Here is a 23,746-nt window from a genome sequence, read left to right on the forward strand (position 1 = left end):
GTGGGGAGCTTAGACTGGGGACTGTTCTTCTTCTTCTACTACTACTACTACACACACACCCTTGTTTTCTTCTTCTTTAGATGCTATTTTTCCTACCTGGCTTATTTGAGGGCAGCTCCAGCAGAGTGGAAGGCAAGGTTCCATCCAAATGGAAGCTGGAGACACAAACTGGGTTTCTGGAATGCTTTCTTTGGTTGTGCACCTGGTAGCTCTCAGTGGCAGCCATGTTGTCTCCATAATACACTAGGACAGGCATGTCCAACTCTACAGACTGTGATCTACTCCCAGTATATAAAGAAAACTGGCAGTGATCTACCGATTGTTGTTGAGCTTTTTTTTAGGGGGGAGTTAGCAGAGTTCTTGAGCTTTTTTTGGAGGGGGGCACCACAGTTGTTCAGCTTTCTTTTTAGGGGGGTAACAGTTGTTCAGCTTTTATGGAGACGGATTGCATAACATTGATTGCACAACAGTCCACTGACCTTCCTCCTTTCCCCACTCTGATGCCAATGCTGGAAATACAACCTTTCAAAGCTGTACTGGCAGCAAAAAGGGACACAGTGCTGGGGGTGGGGTGCGTTATGATCTCTCAGGAACAAACGGGTGATCACTTCTTTTTCTCCCATGATTGACCGGGAGCACACCGACAATCTATCTGTTGATCATGGTCATCTGGTTGGACATTACTGCACTAGGAGTTTCATGAACAGACACGGTCTTCTGTAGAACACCACAAAAACATTGACGTTTCCATGATATATATTTTTTGGGTGGGAGTAGTAATCCCTACCCCCACCCCAAGTGTCCCTTATCCTCTGGGGCATTGTAGAAAAAAGAAGAAGGCTGGTGGCCACTGGGGCCAAAAGACTTTTTAAAATTGGGTATCCTTAAGGATATTAAATGTGGGTACAGGGTTGACAATCTGTTTTACTGAGATGTCAACTGTATTCTAAAATCTGGGTTTACGCAACAATGCACACCCCACAGATGACTTAAACACTGTTTGATGTCTTGCATGTCTTAATGACCCATCAAGGATAAAAAGAATATAGCCGATGTTTCAAATTGCCTCAAAAGCAGTATTTTTTAATGGATTCCATATTTAGGCAGTACCAGAGGTCCTGCAGCAGGGTACATTCCCCAAATAGAGTTTACCCTTTGAGTCATTGCTTGGGGGAGTTGCAGGGGCAAGACTGTGCCACCCACCGTCAGTTAGAAATGGAATTGTTATTCAGGTCATGGGAGAAAAACAGGTCTGATTCAAGGTGCACCTGGGTGAAGGAAGTTTGGTTTTACAGGGTCTCCCTGGGTGGGAGGTAGGGGGAAGGAGAGTATTTATAGAGCTAATATATTTTGATGGTTTCAAGGAAGCATGCTGGGAAGAAAGCAAATAGGCTGGACTAATACATTTAAGAAGGATTGAAACCAGTGCATTTGATCACAATGTGTTCTTTCCCCCTCTTTGTTTAAAGGACTTGGCACCACTTTCATGAGTTACTTACCACTTTTATGGACTTTATATCAACTTTGCAGATGTAGATAGTTAATGTTTTAACTGCTGTTTATGGCTTAGGGCGTTCATCAAATATGGGCTAGACTTATGAATACCGAGGCACACATGGAGGCTATGCCGTCAGAGCACCTATAATGCTTCCTTGTTGAAATAGTCAGAGTCTAAAGGTCAGGACCTTTTGGCAGGCTAAAAGCCTGACTGGTAAAGGAAGTAGTGCTAGAACCTTTTGAGATCTCCCTCTACCTGCATGAGGCTTGGGGTCACATCAACCCTGAAAACAATGGAGAATTGTTTCTGAAAGGGTGTATCCTGTTTCATTTTACCAGTACAGAACCGAATTCTGAGTGAGGGAGACATGGCAAGCTGTGAGAGAAAAGGACAAATCAAAATGCAGAAAATTTGGCATGTTGGGGGGTGGGGTGGTCAAAAAGAGATTGGAACTCAGCAATAGTTCTCACTTCTTCTTTACTTAATTTTCAGATGGCATAGCAAACCATTCCCAAACAGCACTGCTTTGGACAGCTCTGGAGATACTACTTACCAGATTAGGAATGATAGTTTCTGAGATCAAGGAATGGGTTCTGGTCCATGTTTGGATACCATTGGACACCAACTTGAATACAGATGGTGGACGGGGACCTTCAAAATTGCACGTATTTTGACACCTGTTAAAAATGGCTGCAGCCCCACGGGACTTGGGGAATCCCGGGATTCATTAGCATTTATCATTCACTGCGCCAGCCAATCGGCTGGCGGTGGGGGCGGGCTTAGTAGGGGGCATTTAAGGTCGGGGCAGCCCGTGCTCACCCCTTTCTTTCGCAATTCATCTATGGTCGAGCAATTTAGAGACCACAGGGTCTGCTTTTGGACGGACAGCCAAGCAGTGGTGTCTGTTTTAAATAAACAATCTTCCTGTTCGCCTAGAGTAGCGTGGCTTTTACAGTATTTTGTCCTTTCCTGCCTTTGGCTAAACTTGTATGTCTCAGCCAAATTTGTACCGGGTATTGATAACAACGTCTCGTTTCCAGATGGATCGCTTTCGCTCATTGGCGCCGGATGCACAGCAGCTGCCTCAGCCATTTCCGGAGCACCTCTGGAGTATTGGCAATGAGAAGTGATAAAGGGAGTATTGTCAGCAGTTGCTCCCTCAACCCTAAGATCCTATAATAAGGCGTGGTCAGATTTCACATCATTCCGTCGGAAAAAAGGGCTATTTAAGCTGGGCAGGTCCCCAGCTTAGTCGGAGGTTTTAGAATATCTAGTGCACCTCCGCGACTTAGGGCGGGCTCCCAAAACCCTCAATATTCATTCCGCAGCAATATTGTTCTTCTGCAAAGCTCTGTTCTCAGTCGACCCCTGCGCACACTTTGTGGTGCGGAAGCTTTTGGAAGGCTGGCGTCGGGCACAACCTCCTAGCCCCGATAGCAGAAGACCCATAACTTATGACATACTCATGCAAATATGTAAGAAGCTCAGGGTCATCTGCAGTTCTAGGTATGAGGCCAGGCTATTTTCCACAGCTTTTTCATTCGCCTTCTTTTGCTCCTTGCGCATAGGCGAGGTGGTCTGTGAGGACAAACCGGATAGAAATAACAGGGGGCTCCTCTTAGAGGACGTGACCTTGTCAAGCTCAGAGGTAATCCTGAAAATTCACAGCTGAAAGACTGATCAGCTTGGTAGAGGGGCCCTAATCCGCCTGCAGGCTACTCAGAAGGCCGGCCCTTGCCCAGTAAAGGACGCAAGAAAATTCTTGTGCTGAAGACCAAAAGCCAGTGGCTCTTTCTTCATACACGCAGATGGCTCTCGCCTGTCAAAGCACCAGTTCACGAGGGTTATGCGCAAGGCAATCGCTGCCATTGGGCTTCCAACTGAGGAGTACACCGCACATTCTTTCTGCATCGGGGCTGCGACCACTGCCGTGCACATGGGTTTACTGGCGGAGAGGATAATGGATATGGGACGGTGGAAGTCGAACGCTTACAAGGGATACATCCGGAAACCATGGTAACATTCCTTTCCCCATCAGCCCCCCTGACCCGGCTCTCTTGCTCTTTTATTTTCAGGTGTCAGGGCGGTGCGTCTGTGGATCATCGGCCACAGCATTGCCCACTGGGCAAGATTGTGTGCGGTTACCAGGGGCTGGTGCGACGATCTGCAGCTCCCAAACAATGTTGAAGTTTCCTGGATCACGCGTCGGGGAATGCGTTGGGAGGAATTCTTCCCAGCAGTTACAAAAAGAATTGCTTCTGAAGGCCCACTGGAGGTGGTGGTCATCCAACTGGGCGAGAACGACCTAGCTTACAGAAAGGGGGTGGACTTAATGTGGCATATTTTCAATGACCTGGGGGAGTTGCGGTCCTCCTATCCAAATCTAACAATTATCTGGTCATCTTTGCTTGAGAGGAGCGTGTGGAGGGATTACAAAAATCCTGTGGCTGTGAATAGAGCCAGGAGGATCCTTGAGTGCTTGGTGGCACATAGAGTGGCTGCGATGGGTGGCCCGGTCATTGATAACCCAGGCATCCAGTTTAGCAAGGAGGCCCTCTACCGCAGGGATGGCGTGCATTTCTCCGATGCTGGTAACTATATTTGGCTTGCTGACATTTTCCAGGGGATCAGGGATTGGTTACAGGTCTGAGGGTATTGGCGGCGAGCCTGGCTCATGTGGTGGTAAGAATTGGCAGGGGTATTATTATGCAAATGAGTTGGGGGGAGGAATGCCATCACCTCCCCCAAATGTTGAAGGGTAGTTCGTTAAAGGACTCCGGGGGGTGTCGCCTCATCCGAAACCTATGGAGGCTAGGGCCTAAAGCATGCTCCCGAGCGGTAACCCCTCAGGGAGCCCCTAGGGATGTGCATCTCAGGGGCTCCCCCTGTTGGCGCTTAACCCTTCCCGGTTTTATACTGGTTAGTCTGATAGGGCCAATGCCTAAAGCCAATACTGCTCTTACCTGTAATCAATAAAGTTGTGGCCATTTTTCGCCCATTAACCTAATTTCTGGTGTCCTGTGTCTTTATTCCATCTGTGGGAGGGGGGGGGGGAATCACCACGCAATTGGATGTCTTTTTGAGTCAAAGTGGTGGACTGAATCTTGAAAAAACTGCACTGATGTTGATGTCTTGCTTGATGCCGTGCATGATATAAGCAGCAGTGCAGGGATGATGCTCCTTAGGTACAATGTCCCTGCTTCCCTGGGACTTCCAAGAAAGGAGTGCAACTCACCCACCCCCGTCGTGTTGAGATTTGCAATACTGGAAGTGGAGTTGTAAGTACGGCTGGATGGAGGAGGATAGCAGTGCACTAGGAAGTATATGCCTAGGAGAGAATTTATTAGGATTACACAGAGCTGAAGCCACAAGAAAATGTCAAAGATGGAGACTGAAGAAGACAACGCTATAGACATGAATGTTTATTTTAGAGTCATTGGAGACAGCTGGTCTTTCTCTTTGAGGGATGTCGGAGGAGAAAATGATACCAGAGGCATCTGACTTCAGTCGAAACTCCCAGCTGGCACTGTTGGGAACTGCAGGACTGCTTTACAGCTCTTGCTTGCAAATGAAGGTATTCATTTCATCACAGATTCTATCATTCCACTTCCGTAAATCTGAAATTTGAGATAATAGACTCATACATCAGTTTGGCAACCACTGTTTTCTGGATAAAATATATAAGTGAAGATAATTACATGCAACCAACCTATGCAGACTGGATGTAGTCAAAGCCTTCTAACTCATGCTCAACAAATGGACCCCTGCTGATTTGGTGTACAGAGTAATTAATTTGTGAACCTTGGTACAGATAAGCACATGGCTGAGTGTTGTATCCAACCAACTCAATCTCAGAGTAAACTCTTTAAATTTAATGGATTGTAGGTAGCAATGAGGTATGAGTGATGATTGTAGGTAGTGATAAGAGGGACGCGGGTGGCGCTGTGGGTTAAACCACAGAGCCTAGGACTTGCTGATCAGAAGGTCGGTGGTTCGAATCCCCGTGACGGGGTGAGCTCCCGTTGCTGGGTCCCTGCTCCTGCCAACCTAGCAGTTCGAAAGCACGTCAAAGTGCAAGTAGATAAATAGGTACCGCTTCGGTGGGAAGGTAAACGGTGTTTCCGTGCGCTGCTTTGGTTCGCCAGAAGTGGCTTAGTCATGCTGGCCACTTGACCCGGAAGCTGTACGCCGGCTCCCTCGGCCAATAAAGCGGGATGAGCGCAGCAACCCCAGAGTCGGTCACGACTAGACCTAATGGTCAGGGGCCCCTTTACCTTTACCTAGGTAGTGATGACTAAGTACAACTTTGTTAGATACAATCTTGAGAAATATTGGCAACGGATGAAGAAGCAGATGGCAATGTAAAATCCAAGATGCAAATGTCTTCTTCTCAACCCTGGAAATGTTTTCCTTACCAGAGCCGTGCAGCAACTCCACACAATACTCCACGCCATCCACGTTGTTTGGTTCCCCTGTTTTCCAGCTTCGGTAATTGAAGGTTGATTCATCAGCCCACCTCCAACGCCCATTCTGCAGGAATGATATGGAAGAGATCATGCAGTCATTTGAAATGAGGAGCTCCGTTAAAAGATCATGTGGAGCATTGAAACAAAATAAAGAAATTCCTTCCAGTAGCACCTTAGAGACCAACTAAGTTTGTTATTGGGTTGTTATGTGGAGCATTGGTCAGAGTGAAGCGATTGCCATTTAGGATGGAGATATTAGAGGACCCCCATAAACATAATGGAGAAGTTAAATATTGGATTAATCCTGGGAGATGATTGAGATAAGGACTGAATGGTGGTGTTAAGAAGCCACTATTCAATGATTAGGGGTGCCAACTTGAATAAAATATTGGGAAGGGAGCTGGTAAGGCAAGGCCCCTATAATCTATCACACATTTGAATGACAGTGCCCAATAATGGGGGGAAGGGGCTGGCCCCCTCAAATATTTTATGGGGGGAGGGACCTCAGCCCCTAGGAGTTGGCTCCTACATCACTGACAATGGCCTGAAATAGAATAAGAGTAGACAACTCACCTGCCGGGGATCTTGGAGCCCAATCCAAACATTACTTGGATTTTTCTGGTATGTGGCAATGTGCTTGGCTACCAAGGCTGCCTCTTTCTCAGTGAGGATAGAGGCAAGGTGGGTCCCACGGCCATAGCTCTGGCACTCAATCTAAAAATGGAAGAAACGAAGGATACTTTGTCACAATTCAATGCCCCACTAGCATGGGCGGGGGATGAATTCAATTCAGTTCCCATTTAAAAGCCAATCCCTCACGTTCAAATTGTCCAACAAGAAGAAAAAAAGATAAGGAAGGAAGGAAGGAGACTGAAACACAGCCATATATTGAAATTCACACTTAAAGAGCATGCATTAGGGGAAAGTCTGCATTAAAAGGAATCCATGGGTGAAGACAACATGTACAATGAATCATATGAGGGGAAAGGTACAAAACTGCATAGAAAACTGTGTTTGCCAGGATAAATTTGAACTAAAATGCTGAAGAATTTTCATGAGAAATAAATAAATAAACAAACAAACAAATGACAGATTGCTGCAGAAATGTGAGGAACGGAATTTAAAATTGGAAGAATGAGATACTGCAAGAAAAACACACACCACATATTCGTACCTACCAATACCAAAGTGAAATTCTCAAAAGGTGAGGTTCCCTGTGGAACTTGTCAGATGCAATGTTACTATTCTGACAGCACCTCCAGGCTCTGAGTATTTTGCATGAGGAATTGAAGGACATACCAACGTACAATTAGAGGGAATAAAAATGATCTGTGATTTTAGGGCAATAAATCTACTACAGAAACAATAATTTTTGAGGTTAGGAAAGTGATGGAGAAATGCTTAGAAAAGTGTGGGATGGATGGACGATTAATAGGATGTTATATAAACACTCATGCAAATTAAGATGAATGTTCATTGTTGTATAATCTCTCTACATTCTAATAGCCACTTAAGGTTTTTGAAACCAAATAAGGAAACATAGCTGAATACAAATATCACATGAGGGAGCTGTAAACTGGTCTAACAAACTGAAAATCAGCATTATTTTAATTGTTAATATTGTGAAAGCTTCAGAAAGACAGAATATGTGTTTGGCTATATTTAAGGAAATCTGAGCTTTGAAGGATTTCCTTTGGAATATCAAACTGATATTAGCTCAAGCTCTGCAATCCAGGAGGTTAACTTTCCATCCATCTGGCTGCATTCTTTTTTTGACACTCCAGACCACACAACCCACTAGTAAACCATAGGATGTAAACCAGCCTTTCTCAACCTGTGGGTCCCCAGATGTTGTTGAACTACAACTCCCATCACCCCTGGCTAGCAAGGCCAGAACTCAGGGATGATGGGAGTTGTACATAGCTGTCAACGTTCCCCCTTTTTAAAGGGAAATTCCCTTATTCTGAATAGGATTCCTTGCAAGAAAAGGGAAAAGTTGACAGCTATGGAGTTGTAGTACAACAACATCTGGGGACCCACAGGTTGAGAACTGCTTAAACCAACCCGTTCTCTAAAGCTATGAAGATTTGCAGGAGTGTAGCATTTACCTTGGGTTGGTAAAGCCACTTCCGCGCTGGAGAGGAGGTGGGGTTGTGGGCCCCATGCCCACTTCACATGCATGGGGGCTGACTCACAGCCCCCACAAGACTGGAGGAATCCTCGGACATGTCATCCCCATGGCCAGCCAATCGGCTGGCCAGGGAGGCGTGGCCTGGGCTAATTAGGGCTGGTGCGGCTAAGGATTTCCCTCTCTTCTTCGCTCCAGCTGCTCTGATTTCCCACCCCGCCCACCCTTAGGTTTGGCTCTACGACATTGCTATGGACTTCGGTTGGTCGCCGTCAAGGGGCCTGGTAGGAATTTTTTCCACTTGGCAAATTGGCACCAACCATTTGGTTTTTCGCCTACCTCGTAGCAAATCGTCACAACATCCTCAGCATTGGCGGTTAGGCATTGGTAAGGGTGTTGTTATGCAGATGGGGGGGGGGGAGGAAGCGCCATCACCTTCCCCCAAAGTGAAGGGTAGTCCGGTAAAGGATTCCGGGGGGGCGTTGCCCTGTCTGAAGCCTATGGAGGTGTGGGCCTAAGGCACGCCCCCGAGCGGTGACCCCGGGGGAGCTCCTAGTTGATGTACATCAGCAGGACTCCCCCTACTGTCGGCTAACCCTTGCCGGTCTTCAAGCAATCAGGCCGAAGCCGGTTAGTCGATAGGACCAATGCCTAAGCCAATACCGCTCAATTCCTGCAATCAATAATGGGCCTTTTTCGCCCATTAACCTTAAACGCTGTGTCTTGTGTCTTATTTTCCAAGGGGGGAGGCGGGTACTCGCCAGGCAAATCCCTTTGGAAGTCACAGGAAGCTAAGTGGCCTCTTGTAATATCTGAGTCTATTCACAAATATGCATGTTGAGCACAGGTGGAGGGTCAAAACAAACACTTCAATAAGCCCAAGTTTGCATATTCCAAATGATCTCTACAGAGGCAAACAATGTCTGACCCCCCCCCCCCCTTTTTAGCCCACATGCCTTTTCCTAAAACTGCACACTATTGTTCTTTTCATGCACAGATGACTTCTTTCTTCTCCTGGGTTGGTAAACTACTTCACCTTATCATAACAAATCAAATCTCTTTTGTTCAGTCTAAGATGCTTCTCGTGTACTTTCACATAACATTATGCTTTCGTAGGAGAGGGATGTGCCTTACCTCAGCATCTTCCCATGACATCTTAAAATCAAAATAAGCATAGCAGTTGCCCTGGTTTTGCATCCAGTCCCTGGGACATGAGCTGGTCTTCGCTGTATGGAGAAAGAAGGAAGAAAAGAAAGAGGTTTGCTCTTTAGCTATATCATTAGTGATTCCATGAGGAAAACACATAATATTTTAAAACCCTGCTCTTTTGTCCCAATAGGATTAGCTGGGCAAGCTCTCCATTCAAAATCTAAGGAGTACCTTTTAATAATAATAATAATAATAATAATAATAATAATAATAATAATAATAAATTTTATTTATATCCCGCCCTCCCCAGCCGAAGCCGGGCTCAGGGCGGCTAACAACAATAAAATAGTACAACATTCTAAAATCATTTCACTATAAAATTAATTCAAATCAAATTGATGGCAACCATTAGGCTAAAGTTCTGTGAAGATTGCCAAAGGAGGGAGTCAGGCTGTGCCCTGACCAAAGGCCTGGTGGAACAACTCTGTCTTGCAGGCCCTAGGGAAAGATGTCAAGTCCCTCAGGGCCCTAGTCTCTTGTGACAGAGCGTTCCATCAGATTGGAGCCACAGCCGAGAAAGCCCTGGCTCTAGTTGAGGCCAGCCTAACCTCTCTGTGGTCTGGGACCTTCAGGATGTTTTTGTTTGAAGACCCTAAGTTACTCTGTGGGACATACCAGGAGAGGCAGTCCCGTAGGTACGACTGCTTAGTGACTGCTTAGTCCTATGCCAGACTTCTGGGTGATTTGGTATAATGCTCACCTCCTGGGAAAGAACTCGAGACCAGAATTCCAAGAAGGTAAAGGCTGAACTTGGTGACGAATCCCATCTTCCTTTGTTTACCTTTGGAAAAGAGTAATGTACCATGAATTCAAGAGGTGCATTCATGGAATGTCATTGATCCAGAATGGTGATTGAAGAGAGGGGAAAGTAAGTATTTTTCTGTATTTTTCTGTATTTAAAATAACAATTATCTTTTATTTGAACTTTTATTTGAAGTTTAGAGGAAGAAGAAAGAATTTAAAGTTTCAAATTGTCAGGGTTGATGAATCATACACGCTAATGGGACTTCCACACTAGGAATTTAAATGTGGAATTGCCATTCTTTGCCTGGTAAAAGTGGAGTGAACTGTAAAAGTGGAGCTGTTGAAATGTAGAAAGCTTTATAGAGAAAGGTTGGAGACCATTGAGCAGGTGACTGTAAAACCCTCCAGCTGGAAGCACCTTAATTCTGGTATCTGTTTTCTGTATGGCAGGGGTGGCCAACTCCCAAGAGACTGCGATCTAGTCACAGAGTTAAAAACTGGCAGTGATCTACCCGCTTTTGCGGGGGTTCAGATCAAAGTTGTTGAGCTTCTTTGGAAGGAGCCAGTGATCTACCAGTGATCTACCACAGACATCCAGTGATCTACCGATAGATCACAAACTACCTGTTGGATGTGCCTGCTATATGGAAAACGATTTACTCCCAAGCAAATGTGATGATTCAATATCAGGGTTGTTCCCCCCCCTCCAATGATCTTAACCTAGATTTCAATCTACTTTCTGCATTGTCCAGGCAGCTACACGTAAACAAACGGTTTTGCATATTCCTTATGTCAGAGGTATGTCATGTGGCCCTTTTAGAGGGTGTTGGACTGGAACTATCATCATTCTCAACCATTAGACATACTTTCTGGGGCTGATGGGAGTTGGAGTCCAGCAATATTTTGAGGTCTCAGGATTTCCCACCCCCTCCTAATGCAAACTCCAGGATGTCAGCAGGAGTTGTAATTTGAACACACACCTTTCTTTCTCAAACAATCTCCATCTAATTGGCAGTAATCTAAGCAATCTGGATGTAGTGGGGATCTCCCCTGGATTTGAGTGCACTGGTCTCTTTCTTTTTTTAAAAAAATGCTTCTCCCTCTCAAAGTCTCCCAGTCATTCTTATCTTCTGAGCATCTATCCTCTTGCTCCCTTTCCAAACCAGCCTCAGAAACAGTGTCTAGTTTAACATAAAATGCAGGGGGCTTTAGTCCCATTCCTTCCTTAACTGTAGTAACTGTGTAAATTAAGATTTTATATAGTGCAAACAAAATAGGAAACCCCATTAATACTTCATCCCTTGGTGCAGCCATAAGTTATGAGAGAGAAGAGCACACCTCCTCTGTAAGAGTATCCTGTAAGAATAGTAATGTACAGTATTGCTCTCAATCACACCATCAAGTCATCCTTTTTTTGCATATCTAGCAAAGCAAATAATCATGTTTGAGAAAGTTTGATGTCCTGTGTGTTTCTTTCCTGTGGCTTCAACCTGTGATTGGTTGCCTCCTAAATTTGATGGATAGGATATTGGAAAATTCTGCACCTGTATTGGTTGAGGCACTATTTGGTGATGGTGCCTCTGCTCTGGCAGAGGAGGGTTTGGCTGGAAAATGGCATGGCTAGTTTGGCTGGTATGGGGTAGCCCACTAGCATTATCCATCTAAACAAGGAGATATGGAGGGGCAGAGGCAGGACAGAGGTGGCCTTGCATGTGCTGAATAAAAATCACTGGAATTATCAAGGTGTTTCCCTCCCCTCGCCAATGATCTTTACTGATCTTACACAGCTGGGGAAATTCAATGGGAAATTCAACTGTGTTGAAAAATTCAAAGAGGAACCAATTTCAAAGGGTGGCTGTGTTTCAGCTCTCATATTGTTTCAGACAGTGCAAATTCAATAAGTTTGTCTTTGAATGGAAACTGAACGGAATTTCTCTCCATCCCCAACCTCAATTCCAACTTACCCAGGTTCAGTCCTGTTGAGGTGGTGGATTCCTCTTTCTACAGGCAAGTCTGTCTCCCAAGTTGGCTGCCTTAATTCTTATATGGAGCTTAGTCAGGTCAGAGGCAGGGGAAAGGAGGAATGAATGTTTAAAATTGGGGCTTGGCGAGGTCTAGTTTTTAGAAGAAAATAGGAAATGACTGAGGGGAGCTAAACTCCTCTCCACTCTTTGCCTCCTCATGCTATTTAATTTCCCCCTCTTTGGCTTAACTGGAATATAAGTAACTGTGGTGATGGAGGGTGGGGAGCTTAAACTGGGGAGTGTTCTACTTCTTCTACTACACACATGCCCTTGCTTCCTTCTCCTCAACTTCTCAACCCACAAACCCACATAGTATATGTATACTCACTTACCTGTGGAAACTGAATGGGACTTTGCTGGAAGAAGGATGAGGACAGATATTTGGGTATAGGGTATAATGCTAGTGAGAGCCCCCAATACAAAATATAAATCAGTAGCCATAGCATCAGAAATGAGTTTGCGATTGTCTCCAACTTACCCAAGTTTCGTCCTGTGAGGTGATGGATATAGCGTTATGCAGGGGCAAGTTTGTCTCTGAAGCTGCTGCCTCGATTCTTATATAGATCTTGGTGAAGCTGGGAGTTGGGGCAGGGAAGGGGAAAGGATGAAAGTTCAATCACTTGCCATATGTTGAGTAGATATGGATAGGAGAAATATGTTTCAATTTCCCTGAAATTACCACAATTAGTCCATTCAGTATACAGTTAGGTTTCTGGCAATGGGTTGGAAAGCAAATACCCTAAATAAAATAAGCACACATAATTGACATCAGATGATGCATCTACCATCTGGGGCTTAGTCCATATCTAGGTGGAGTACTTTTTTGATATGTTTGATTTTAAAATGAAAGGGGAACAGAGTGCACGTTTTGCTCAAGGGCACAGACTTCGCATTGTTGCGAAGAATGGCCAGCTTCCTTCAAAATGGAGTGTTTACATTGTAACATTTCCCAGTATCCTCTGCTACATGAAGGGATTCCATGATAGGCAAATCCACGTGGCAAAGATTTAATGAAGCCACAACTGTGAAAATAGCTTCTATAAATTCAAACTAGTTTCCTTTTTAAATCTACATTTAAAAATGGAACTTGGTGAAGTCCATTTTTTCCCATGAAAATGAAAGATGATTTCTTTCATTCTTTCAGGGAGAACTGAGATCTCAATCTCTTTGCTGTCCATGCTCTTTTACTTTAGGTTTTCCTCCTCCCTGGTTCAATTCGAGGATTTCCAGGATTGTTTTTAGATATGCTGTAAGCCGCCCAGAGTGGCTGGGTTGTTGTTGTTGTTGTTATGGCTGGGAGAAAATCTAGGCAGGGATAAGGGTGGGTTTCATCTCCCATCACCCCCCACTAGCATCCAGTTGACTCAATTATTTATTATTTATTGAAATTATATACCACCCAATACCCAGAGGTCTCGGGGTGGTTCACTTATAAAGATCACTGTGTGTGTGTGTGTGTGTGTGTGTGTGTGTGTGTGTGTGTATCCATAGCTCAATAATACCTCCCCCCAAAGAGCCACATACACAAGCGTATGGGATGTTGCTCAGGTCAACCAAAGACCTAGTTAAAAGTGAATGTTTTTGCCTGGCACTTAAAGGTTGTTAATGAAGGCGCCAGGTAAACTTCCCTGGGGAGAGCATTCCACAGACGGGGAGCCACTGCAGAGAAGGCCCATTCTCATGTTGCCACCCTCCAGTCCTCTCGAGGAGGTGACACACGAAGGAGAGCCTCAGAAGATGATCTCATATTCATATGGAAAGAGGCTGTTCTATCACCAGAATATTATGGAAAGAGGTGGAACCTACTACTAGAGTATTGTGTGGATAGCCCCTGGTATCTGCTACTAAACCTCTGTGGCCGCTGTATTTTTCTGGTGACAGCAATTTCCTCACACACAGCCCCTCACAGCACTTGGGTGCTTATGGAAAAAAGACATCCACCAGGGCAGAGATAGGAGTTTTGTTTGTTTGTTTTGAAGAGCATCTAGAGTGGGTGTAAGTAGGGATGCTGGTCTGAATATCTCTTTTACAGGAACAGAGAAAATATTCTCACAGCATCCAGAAGTCTGAGTTTAAACATGTATGTCCACTGTCATATTATTTAAATTACGCTTGATGCTTTGCATGTTTGTATGGTCCACTGGGGATTTTTTTTCTTAACACACACATACACACACGTCACACGTCTTTTGCGTATAAAGTTTAATTCAGACTTTTCACAATACAATAAAAAGAAACTATTCAAAACAGAAAAGGATAAAAAGAAAAGAATGAAACAAAAGAAGAAAAAGAGCCAGATGAATATAAAGTTCTCTCTCACATATATCCTAACTTTGAGCAATGAAATTTGTTTAAAAGATACATTTATTATGTAGGAACTGTATAATTATGGTCTTCCTGGGATCAAGGTCATGTCCCACCGACTTCTAATTTATTTTGGTAAGCAGAATGGTAAACTAGCACGAATTAACAAGAGCTCAAATGATTTTGATGTCCTATTTTTCAATCACTCAGCAGCTACTCCATTTTCAATCCTGCTGCAAATTGCTTCCACATAACATTCCATTTGGACAACACCCTGGTGAAGCAGACCCCTGTAAGTAACAGTATTATGGCCTCAGCCTAATGTGTAGCAATTAGCGTGTTGTCCTAGGCACTGGGAAACCAGGGTCCAAATTCCCATTCAGCCATGGGTCAGATGCCATCTCTCAATCTAAGCTTCTTCAGAGTTGTTGAGAAAACAATAGCAAGAGAGGGAGAATTATGTGATCCTTGGATGGCATAGAAGATGGAATATAAAAACAAAGGAAATAACATCTCCTTGCCCCAAATTAAGGTCCCCGACTAATGGCATCTCTTTCGCCTTCTCAACTATGGTCATCCTTCTTCCTTACTAACCTCTCTCTACTGTTCATCTCAGGTCTAAGTATAATGATGAAGATTTTAGGGAGGAAGATGCAACCCAGTAAGCCAGCAGTAGAGGCCAAGATGGAGAAGATCTCCACAGCCACCATGTATTTCCCTTTGGTGCTCAGATAAGTGGGGACAAAGGACAGCCAAACACTGCAGAAGACCAGCATGCTGAAGGTAATCAACTTGGCTTCATTGAAAGTATCAGGCAACTTCCTGGCAAAGAAAGCCACAGAGAAGCTCACAATGGCCAAAAGACCCATGTAGCCGAGAATAAGGTGGAACATGATGTCGGAGCCTTCATTGCACTGCACTATGATCTGCCCATCCTGGGAGTGCAGGTCAAACTCTGGGAATGGGGGAGAGGATGCCAGCCACCCAAGACAGATGCCAGCTTGAATGAGAGAACAGAAGGTGATAAGGGATCCTGCCAGTCTCTTCCCAAGCCATTTCCTCAGGCTGTTCCCAGGCTTGGTCACCATGAATGCCAAAACCACAGTGAGGGTTTTGGCTAACACACAAGCCACAGCAATGGAGAAGACGATGCCAAAGACGGTTTGCCTCAAGACACAGGTCACCTTTGTAGGCCTGCCAATGAATAAGAAGGAGCAGAGAAAGCAGAGAAGCAGAGAAGAGAGCAAGGTGCAGGTGATGCCCCAGTTGTTGGCTTTGACAATGGGAGTGTTCCAGTGCAGACCGAAGGTCCCCATCACAACAACTGTGACCAGAGAAAGCAGGAGAGCCAAGGAGGCCAGAATTGCCCCCAAGGGCTCCTCATAGGATAGGTAGCTTATTTTTTTCAGAATACATTGGTCCTGAAAGGCATTTGGGTATTGATCATCTGAGCATTTCTCACATTGATCTGCATCTGAAAGTGAGAAGCATTCTTTTAGCATTTCTGGAAGCAATGATTATTAATATGATTGATACCGTCTGTTATGCTGTACACGAAACATATTACTGAACTGATGAACCAAAGCCTAATTTTTCAACTAAGTGATGGTTCCTCCATGAGCATCTCAGCTGTACTAATCAATCCATTCATATTTATTTGTCATGGTTAGAGTATACTGATTGATTTCAGTCTTTTCCCCTTAAACATGTCTCTCTCTGCATCCAGCCCCATGTCTTTGCATTTCAAGGCTTGCAGCCCAAGTGTTTCTACACTTTCCATAATTGAATTTGGGAGTGGATGAAACAGCCAGGTCGCCTGTCATTTGCTCACTGGGAAAATCTATATTTGACAAGAAATAACTGTGCCTAAGGACTGAAACTGTGGGGATACAATAGAGAAAATTGTTCACTAGTTGTTAATCACAGAAGTTGAAAATCTGTTGGCTGCTGGTTCAATGCTGACAAAAAGGGAATCTATGGAGTGCAATCCTCCTTATTTCTTCCCAGATGTATGTCATCCTGATTTCAATGGTGGTTACTCCCATGTGGACGCTATTTTACACTATATACTCTTGAATGGCTATCCAAAGGGGAGGAGAGAGGAAAGGGCAATATGTATCAGTAACATATAAACACATGTGCTTGGGGTCTATGACAGAAAATAAGCGGACACAATAAGACTAAGAAATGAATGTCTGTGTTGGAGAGGAAGATTGGAATTCCAGTTGACTTGGGTTTCTTCACTTACCCTTCTGGACTGAAATCCTCCCTTTAGGGCACTGAACACAGTCATAGCAACAGATTTGCTTTCCCTGCTGGGGAAACATACTCTGTCCAGGGTGGCAGCTCTCAACACAGATGGAAATGGGCAGCATCTAATGGTAATGACAAGCAAGGGATTTTGAATAGAATAAGCTTGCTTCTCTCCAGAACTCTTATTGACATCTACGTCCACTTTGCAGCAGAAAGGTCACAGGACTGAAATTAGAGGATGACTGTCAAGCATTTCTTCCCTGGGCAAACATCAGGCCCCCCAATAAAGATGCTTTGTGCTGTCACTTAACCATTTGGCTAGCCCAGCACATGTCTGAATGGCAAAGAGAAGCTAGTGCCAACCTTCTCCTTCTTGATAAATTGATTCCTCATAACCCAATGCTGATTCCCTCCTGGAGGGAGAGGAGAGCTGGAATAAGGAGCCGGCAGCAGATGCTGCTTCTCCTTCTTACCAATTGTACTTGAACTTTCAGATTAAATTATACAATGCAGGTAGGTGTTACTTACATTGCTAATACATCTTAGGTATATTTTTATCTCAGATAAATACTGTTACAGACTGACAGCAGCACAACAGAACATTCCTGCTGCTTTGTTTAGATTGCTCATAACTGCCATAGCTGTAGAAATTTACATAACGATTCCCTCTTATAATATGTGTGTTTTTTGTGGGGGGCCATTGGGTTTTTTATTTTCATTATGTATTATGTATGTATTCATTATGTATTATGTGATTTTTTTATGTTGATTTTATTCTGTGAACTGCCCTGAGACCTCCAGTTATATGGCAGTGTATAAATTCATTCATTCATTCATTCATTCCATCCATCAATCAATTTCTTCAGGCATATGACAGCACAGCATTCTATAGCCTTCTGAGCATCAGCCCTTTCCTTAGCCTTTTGGATGCTTTCATCCCACACTTTATGGCCAAGCCTGTATGGAGTTTGGCCTCATTATCAGCCTGATGGAGACCAACATCCTGGGACAGGATATCACCGGCACTCCATCCATCAACATTAGTGACCACACACTTCAGGTGGTAGATGATTTTCTTTCTACCTGACTCCATATGGTGGGACAGAGTCTGAAACCATGATTGTTGCCAACAACACATTTGGAACACAACAGTCCCTTTTAGAGAGCTTTAAACACTTGCAAATTCCTCACTCAGAAAGACCTTGTTCTTAACCCTAAGCTCCTAATTAGCTTCAAACTAGTTCTGGATCAACAAATTTGAACAAAGTAACAAAGATAGTATTTGATCATGGAGTACTAGAGCTTTCCTCCCCACACTTCTCCTTTGTAGCCCTCTGTGTTTTCCTGGATCCCCTGATCTTCTCATTAAAGATGATGATGGATGATAATTAAAACAAAAAAATGGTCACACCCACCTGCTTGAACTTGGGATTCCATGCAATGGCACTTCCATCCACTGCGAATTCTTTTCCTAGGGGGGCCTGAGGGTCCATTCTCCCCACTCGGATTCTCTGGAAGGACTTATTGGGAAATGTGACCAAGTTGAGGAGATCATAGCCACCTGCCTGCTGCCCCTTCTCATCCAAAGAGATTTCTTCCCCAGCACTGTTGTTGAAGTGGATGTTCTTCAGGAAGGAGTGAAGCTAGATTGCAGGAGAAAAAAAGACACAGACCTTGGAGGCTAATACACTCTCTCTTTTCGATTTCCCAGTTGGACCTTTGGCTTTTTACTACCATTCATCAGTATGTTCTAGGATGCTGAAAGCTGCCTTACTGTGAGTGAAATCATTGCTCTATATAGCCCAGTCATTTCTACACTGGTTGCTATTGGCTCTCTAGGGTTTCAGAGTCTTTCCCATCATGATCTTGAGATGTTGGGGTTTGAACATGGGACCTTCTGAATGAAAGCAGATGTTCTGCCATTGAGCTGTAAGCCTTTCCAGTTCCAATATTAAGAGACATGACTTGGTATGCTTTTCGACTTGCCATGGATTCTGGGTAATTCAGAAACCTCCTCCATTAACACCTGAAACTGCCTTGTGCTGAGTCAAACCATTGTTCTCTGTAGCCCAGAACTGTCTACTCTGAATGGCCACAGTTCTATTTGGCATACATTCAAGGTTTCAACCGAGTTCTTATAACAGAGGACACCCCTCATCCTTGTGCAGCCCCAAGTAGGAGAATCCTGGATGGATTAATTTAAAGAGCTTTGAATGTGTAGCTTCCAAAGCATGTGGCCTTTAACTGAGATCAAGTCCCTCCCAATGATAGAGCTCACCACTGAAAATCCCCAAGGCCTCTCCTCCACGCCAAGGCTCAGCTGTTGAAACATATGAACCAGTAATAATAACTACAAACACAGATGAGAGTAGTTGACAATACCTGCCAGGGCTTAACTTTTTGCTGTCTCCCTTTCTCACCCAGTACTTTCCGTTTGGCTCTTGAGGAATACATGCTATGGAGAGCATGTGCTATTGCATGGACGGCATTGTAGATGGTGTAGCTCTGGCTGGATATTTCCATTTCAAACACGGGTCCAGTGAGTTTCTCCAGCTTCTTCCTCCCAGTGCAGTGTTCCTGAGTTGTGTGAATTAGATTGTGATCTGGGAATGAACAGAGGAATGCACTGGCCCAGAACTGCTGGATGAAATAAAGATTTGGCTGCCATGGATTTATGGTCTGTAGAAAGTTCTGAAACCCAGGAACTGGATTTGAATGGAGTGTAAATGACAAAGTGCCATTGAAGGATTTTGAAGGAAAATTGCCTCCAACCGGCACTGCAGTGAAATCCCATTGAGCTGTTGTAATCCACACCCTCTCCACTGGGTACATAGAGAAAACCTCAAGGGAGATTAAAACCAGTCTCAAACCCTCTAGTGACTGACTGTCTCCATAGACAAGAATCACATTCATTTCCCTCCTTGTGAGAACAAACATGATTGGTCTCAATTTTTGTTGAACTAGCTCATTAGGTAAAAATTTTGTCACTAGTGGGATCACCAATGTCCAAGAAATGCAGAGATTTTTCTGGGAAAGCCTTGGTCTGAGAGTACGAAGGAAGGTTTCTCCACTGTCATCATCTGAAACAAGGAGGCCAATCCAGTTCCACCCAAACTTCCTGAGTAGCCAAACAATGCCATCATACTGAGCTTCTTCATTGGGGACCATTTGGAAGAAGGAAGGGAAGCGCCTTTGGTCACTCAGCCCTGGATCCAAGGAGCCATAGCTGAGCTAAAGGGAAAAGATTTATATTTTTAAGAATTCAAAGACCATCTATTTGTTCAAAGAAAGAATACTTCTCTATTGTTGTGGTTAACCACCTGCTCTTACTTTTCTAAGTATACACCACTGACATTATTACATCTCAGGTTAGGAGAAGTTTCTAAGCCGGAGGCTGCATGCTCCCGTGATTATAAGCTTTGCAGCATGAACAGGTTTGGAAGAATCAGAGATTGAATGATTAGTATTATGGGTTTATCCCCCCCCCCCCGCTGAAATCCCAATTGTAATTGAGATGGCAGTGTAGGCAACACATCGCTAGGAGGCTTTAACACAGTGACAGTACCCAAGAATGTCTAATGTAGGACACAAGTGTAGAAAACATGATGTAACGGGACTGAAAGCTAACATGGATGCTCTTTTTGGGTATTCTGTGTATGTCTGCCCTTGTGGTTGTATCTATGTATCTACACACATACCTGTGGAATCTTGTAGGTGTTTAATATATTGGCCATCTCAATGGAGTTTTGGGAGGTGAGCCCTCCAACGACGGCAATTAATTTATCTTCCCCATTACAGTGGTAATTGGGGGGATTTCGTTGTCCCATGAAAAGAAGAGCAAGAGTGTTCCAACAAGTTTGCAAAGGATTAAAAGCATTCTCATAAAATGTTGATCCCAGTGTGATGTTGGATAAGAATTTGGCATTCTTGTTGATCTCTTGCATGGCAAAGACGAAGGCAAGAACATGCTGGTAGTTTTTCGGGATCACACTGCAATGAGACAAAGAATGACTGCAAACATGACAGAAGAGAAACAACTGTGTTGAAGTTTTCATTTTGATTCATGCATGTCTTTCACTTGGATGTTTCAGCCTACAGGACATTAACATTTTATTCAAACTAATGATACTACAGCAGTCTCCTAAGATATTATGATTAGATGTTCAGTATGTAAATGGTAGATTCAAGTAGATCCATTGTTGTGTTCATAATAATAATAATAATAATAATAATAATAATAATAATAATAATTTATTTATACCCTGCCCATCTGGCTGAGTCTCCCCAGCCACACTCTGGGCAGCTCCCAATCAAGTATTAAAAACAATACAGCGTTAAATATTAAAAACTTCCCTGAACAGGGCTGCCTTCAGATGTCTTTTAAAGATAGGATAGCTACTTATTTCCTTCACATCTGAAGGGAGGGTGTTCCACAGGGTGGGCGCCACCACCGAGAAGGCCCTCTGTCTGGTTCCCTGTAACCCTACTTCTCGCAATGAGGGAATCGCCAGAAGGCCCTTGGTGCTGGATCTCAGTGTCTGGGCTGAACAATGGGGGTGGAGACGCTCCTTCAGGTATACAGGACCGAGGCCGTTTAGGGCTTTAAAGGTCTGCACCAACACTTTGAATTGTGCTTGGAAACGTACTGAATGAATTGGTGAGGTTGAATATTGGAAACCCAGAAACAAAAAGCAGTTAACCTGCCAAGTTCAGTCAGGCTCTAATTCTTTCCCCACTTAACTAGGTTCAAAATCACCAACACAGTGGGATTTAATACTGAGTAAATCATTGCATGTTCCCAACACTCCCTTTGCCTCTTTCTTATATGCAATGTCCATGCCTCCCTCTTGTTCTGCTGCTCTGTCCACCATGAAGTATTCATGGGAATGTGTTCTCAATTCAACCTGGGAAACAACTCTTTAGTATACCAGTGTGCTTTAACACATGTCTTTTTAGCAGCCCTTGAATCTAAGCCTTATAGATATGCTTTCCTTTAAAAAAAAACCCTAAAAACAACTTGGGAAGCAAAACGTTCCTCTTCTTTTTTTATTCAATGGGATTCGCTTCCCTAATAATAATAATAATAATAATAATAATAATAATAATAATATCTTTATTGTCATTACCACCTCTCGGGGACAACGAAATTACTTGACTGCTCCATAAAAACCCTAATTAAAACAATACAGTATAGTACAGCAAGGAAGATTAGATGACTTTCAAAGTCCAGGCTTTCCATTCAGGGCCGAGATCGCTCTGGAGAAGAAGCTGTTCTTAAGACGGCTCCTTCTTGTCTTCATCGTCCTGTATCTCCGTCCCGATGGCAGAAGCTCGAAGAGACAGTGACCAGGATGCGATGGATCTTTTACTATGTCCAGTGCCTTCCCATGGCACCTTGTGGCATAAATCTGCTCTAAGGTGGAGAGTGGGCAGCCAACAATGCTCTCTGCTGCCTTAACAACTCTGCACAACCCCATCCTGTCCTGGGTAGTACAGCTTCCGTACCACACACATAAGCCATAAGTGAGCATGCTCTCAATGGCACAGTGATATAATCGTGCGTGGGATTATAGGGTGTGATCACACAACCTTCCATCGGAAATTGCTTATTCCCATGTAAACATGTGTTAAGGAAAGCTCTCCTTGATCCCAAATATTTGAGAGGAAGCATCCCATTGGGCTCTGTGGAACTGCCTTTCACACAAATCCGATTTAAGCTGCAGGATGGCTGCAGCCACTTACCTGGGAGTAAACACCACTAAGCTCAGTGGTGATTACTTCGAGTAGGTATGCCTAGATTTGCCCTGTCAGGCTTAAAGCTGATGCATGTTTGGGGTGTGGAGCAAAGCCCATGGAACTGAACAAGGCTTACTTGCAAGAAAATTTTGGCACAGGGATGGGTTGCAACATCTATGGGTTGCAACATCTATGGGTTGAAGTAGCTTGAAAACTTCAGCTGGGTTGTGGATGGGGCTCATATGGGCAAAAAGCAGGGGCAATCTAGTAGCCACACTTAAGCACTTTGGAATCCCCATAGATTTCAACAGGATTCTGGCCCTGTACCCACTGAACACAACGAAGGGACTTGTTTTCAAGTTAATGTGTCCCTACTGCTGGGCTTTGCACTTTGAGGGAAAAGGAGGGAACTGCAATTTATCAGACTCAAAATGAAAAGCTGATTTTTTGGTATCATCTAAAAGAATATCAAGTTGTAGGTAGTTCCACTTCATTGTAGCAATACAGAAACACAACAATGAACTGCGGGGGGAGTAGAATAGCATTTCAAGCAAGTCCAAATTTGTATTGTAGGACTATGAATATGTACTTCATAATTCTTTTCACAAGAATTGCGGGTCATGTGGCCAGCATGACTAAGCTGCTTCTGGCGAAACCAGAGCAGCGCACGGAAATGCTGTTTACCTTCCCACCGGAGTGGTACCTATTTATCTACCTGCACTTTGACATGCTTTCGAACGGCTAGGTTGGCAGGAGCAGGGACCGAGCAACGGGACCGACCTTCCGATTGGCAAGCCCTAGGCCCAGTGGTTTAGACCACAGTGCCACCCACATCCCTAACTACTTACTGAGAACTACTTACTAAGTAACTACTTACTGAGCAGATAATGAAGAGGATTGTGGGCGCTCCATAAATTTCTGCATTTTGAAGTTTGCTAGAGTAATGGATATGAATTCACCGATGATCATGTCTGCTGGAGGACCAAATGAATTGGTTTGAATTGTTTTTTCCAATCTGCAATAGCTCAAACTCTTGCTAGAAGAATAATGCATCAGCAACAGCAGGAAAAGCAGGTGGCGTGCTAACCATTCTTGGACTGAACTGGAAGCCATCATGTTTACCTATAGTCACTAACAGCATTTCAGTCTTGGCTGAAGTTATAAGGAAACTTGGCTGCATGGAGGCATGTACCTGCCTCAAATCTACCTCCCTAACTGGATTCATGTAAGTTGATAGGACAGGCACCTATATGGACAACAACACAGGACCATCACATTTGGAAAGGGCTGTTTCTGTGGCTTATATTGTGCCTGGCATCTGATTTGCCATGGGACATTTAAAAGTAGTGATGCTGATCAATAATTATAAAAATTACAGGGTGAG

The 23,746-nt window shown here is 44.0% G+C and overlaps 2 protein-coding genes across 2 annotated transcripts; both read right to left on the bottom strand.

The window, feature by feature from the left end:
* Nucleotides 1-4,907: 4,907 nt before the first annotated feature.
* On the bottom strand, nt 4,908-12,570 carry LOC114582484 (C-type lectin-like). The gene is made up of 7 exons (XM_077916977.1): nt 12,548-12,570; nt 12,010-12,096; nt 10,002-10,082; nt 9,227-9,318; nt 6,538-6,678; nt 5,914-6,028; nt 4,908-5,115 (listed from the first exon to the last, which is right to left on the bottom strand). The coding sequence occupies exons 3-7, from the start codon at nt 10,066-10,068 to the stop codon at nt 5,048-5,050; spliced, it is 483 nt and encodes a 160-aa protein (XP_077773103.1). The 5' UTR covers nt 10,069-10,082; nt 12,010-12,096; nt 12,548-12,570; the 3' UTR covers nt 4,908-5,047.
* Nucleotides 12,571-14,361: 1,791 nt separating this feature from the next.
* LOC114583280 (vomeronasal type-2 receptor 26-like) lies at nt 14,362-20,808 on the bottom strand. The gene is made up of 5 exons (XM_077916976.1): nt 20,325-20,808; nt 19,009-19,857; nt 18,042-18,269; nt 16,622-16,748; nt 14,362-15,847 (listed from the first exon to the last, which is right to left on the bottom strand). The coding sequence occupies exons 1-5, from the start codon at nt 20,679-20,681 to the stop codon at nt 14,937-14,939; spliced, it is 2,472 nt and encodes an 823-aa protein (XP_077773102.1). The 5' UTR covers nt 20,682-20,808; the 3' UTR covers nt 14,362-14,936.
* Between the last annotated feature and the right edge of the window lie 2,938 nt (nt 20,809-23,746).

This window comes from Podarcis muralis, chromosome 13 (assembly GCF_964188315.1).
Source record: "Podarcis muralis chromosome 13, rPodMur119.hap1.1, whole genome shotgun sequence".
In the NCBI taxonomy this organism is placed as follows: domain Eukaryota; kingdom Metazoa; phylum Chordata; class Lepidosauria; order Squamata; family Lacertidae; genus Podarcis; species Podarcis muralis.

Bases quoted from the DNA above. Each gene is read 5' to 3' on its own strand.
- LOC114582484 (XM_077916977.1), bottom strand. From the start codon at position 10,068: ATGGGATTCGTCACCAAGTTCAGCCTTTACCTTCTTGGAATTCTGGTC. The intron at 6,679-9,226 runs GTAAGGCACATC...TTCCATTTTTAG, and splicing joins TGTCATGGGAAGATGCTGAG to ATTGAGTGCCAGAGCTATGG. The intron at 6,029-6,537 runs GTGAGTTGTCTA...TCATTCCTGCAG, and splicing joins GGCTCCAAGATCCCCGGCAG to AATGGGCGTTGGAGGTGGGC.
- LOC114583280 (XM_077916976.1), bottom strand. From the start codon at position 20,681: ATGAAAACTTCAACACAGTTGTTTCTCTTCTGTCATGTTTGCAGTCAT. The intron at 18,270-19,008 runs GTATTGTCAACT...CCTGCAATCTAG, and splicing joins AAAAAGTTAAGCCCTGGCAG to CTTCACTCCTTCCTGAAGAA. The intron at 16,749-18,041 runs GTGGGTGTGACC...CATTACCATTAG, and splicing joins GGAATCCCAAGTTCAAGCAG to ATGCTGCCCATTTCCATCTG.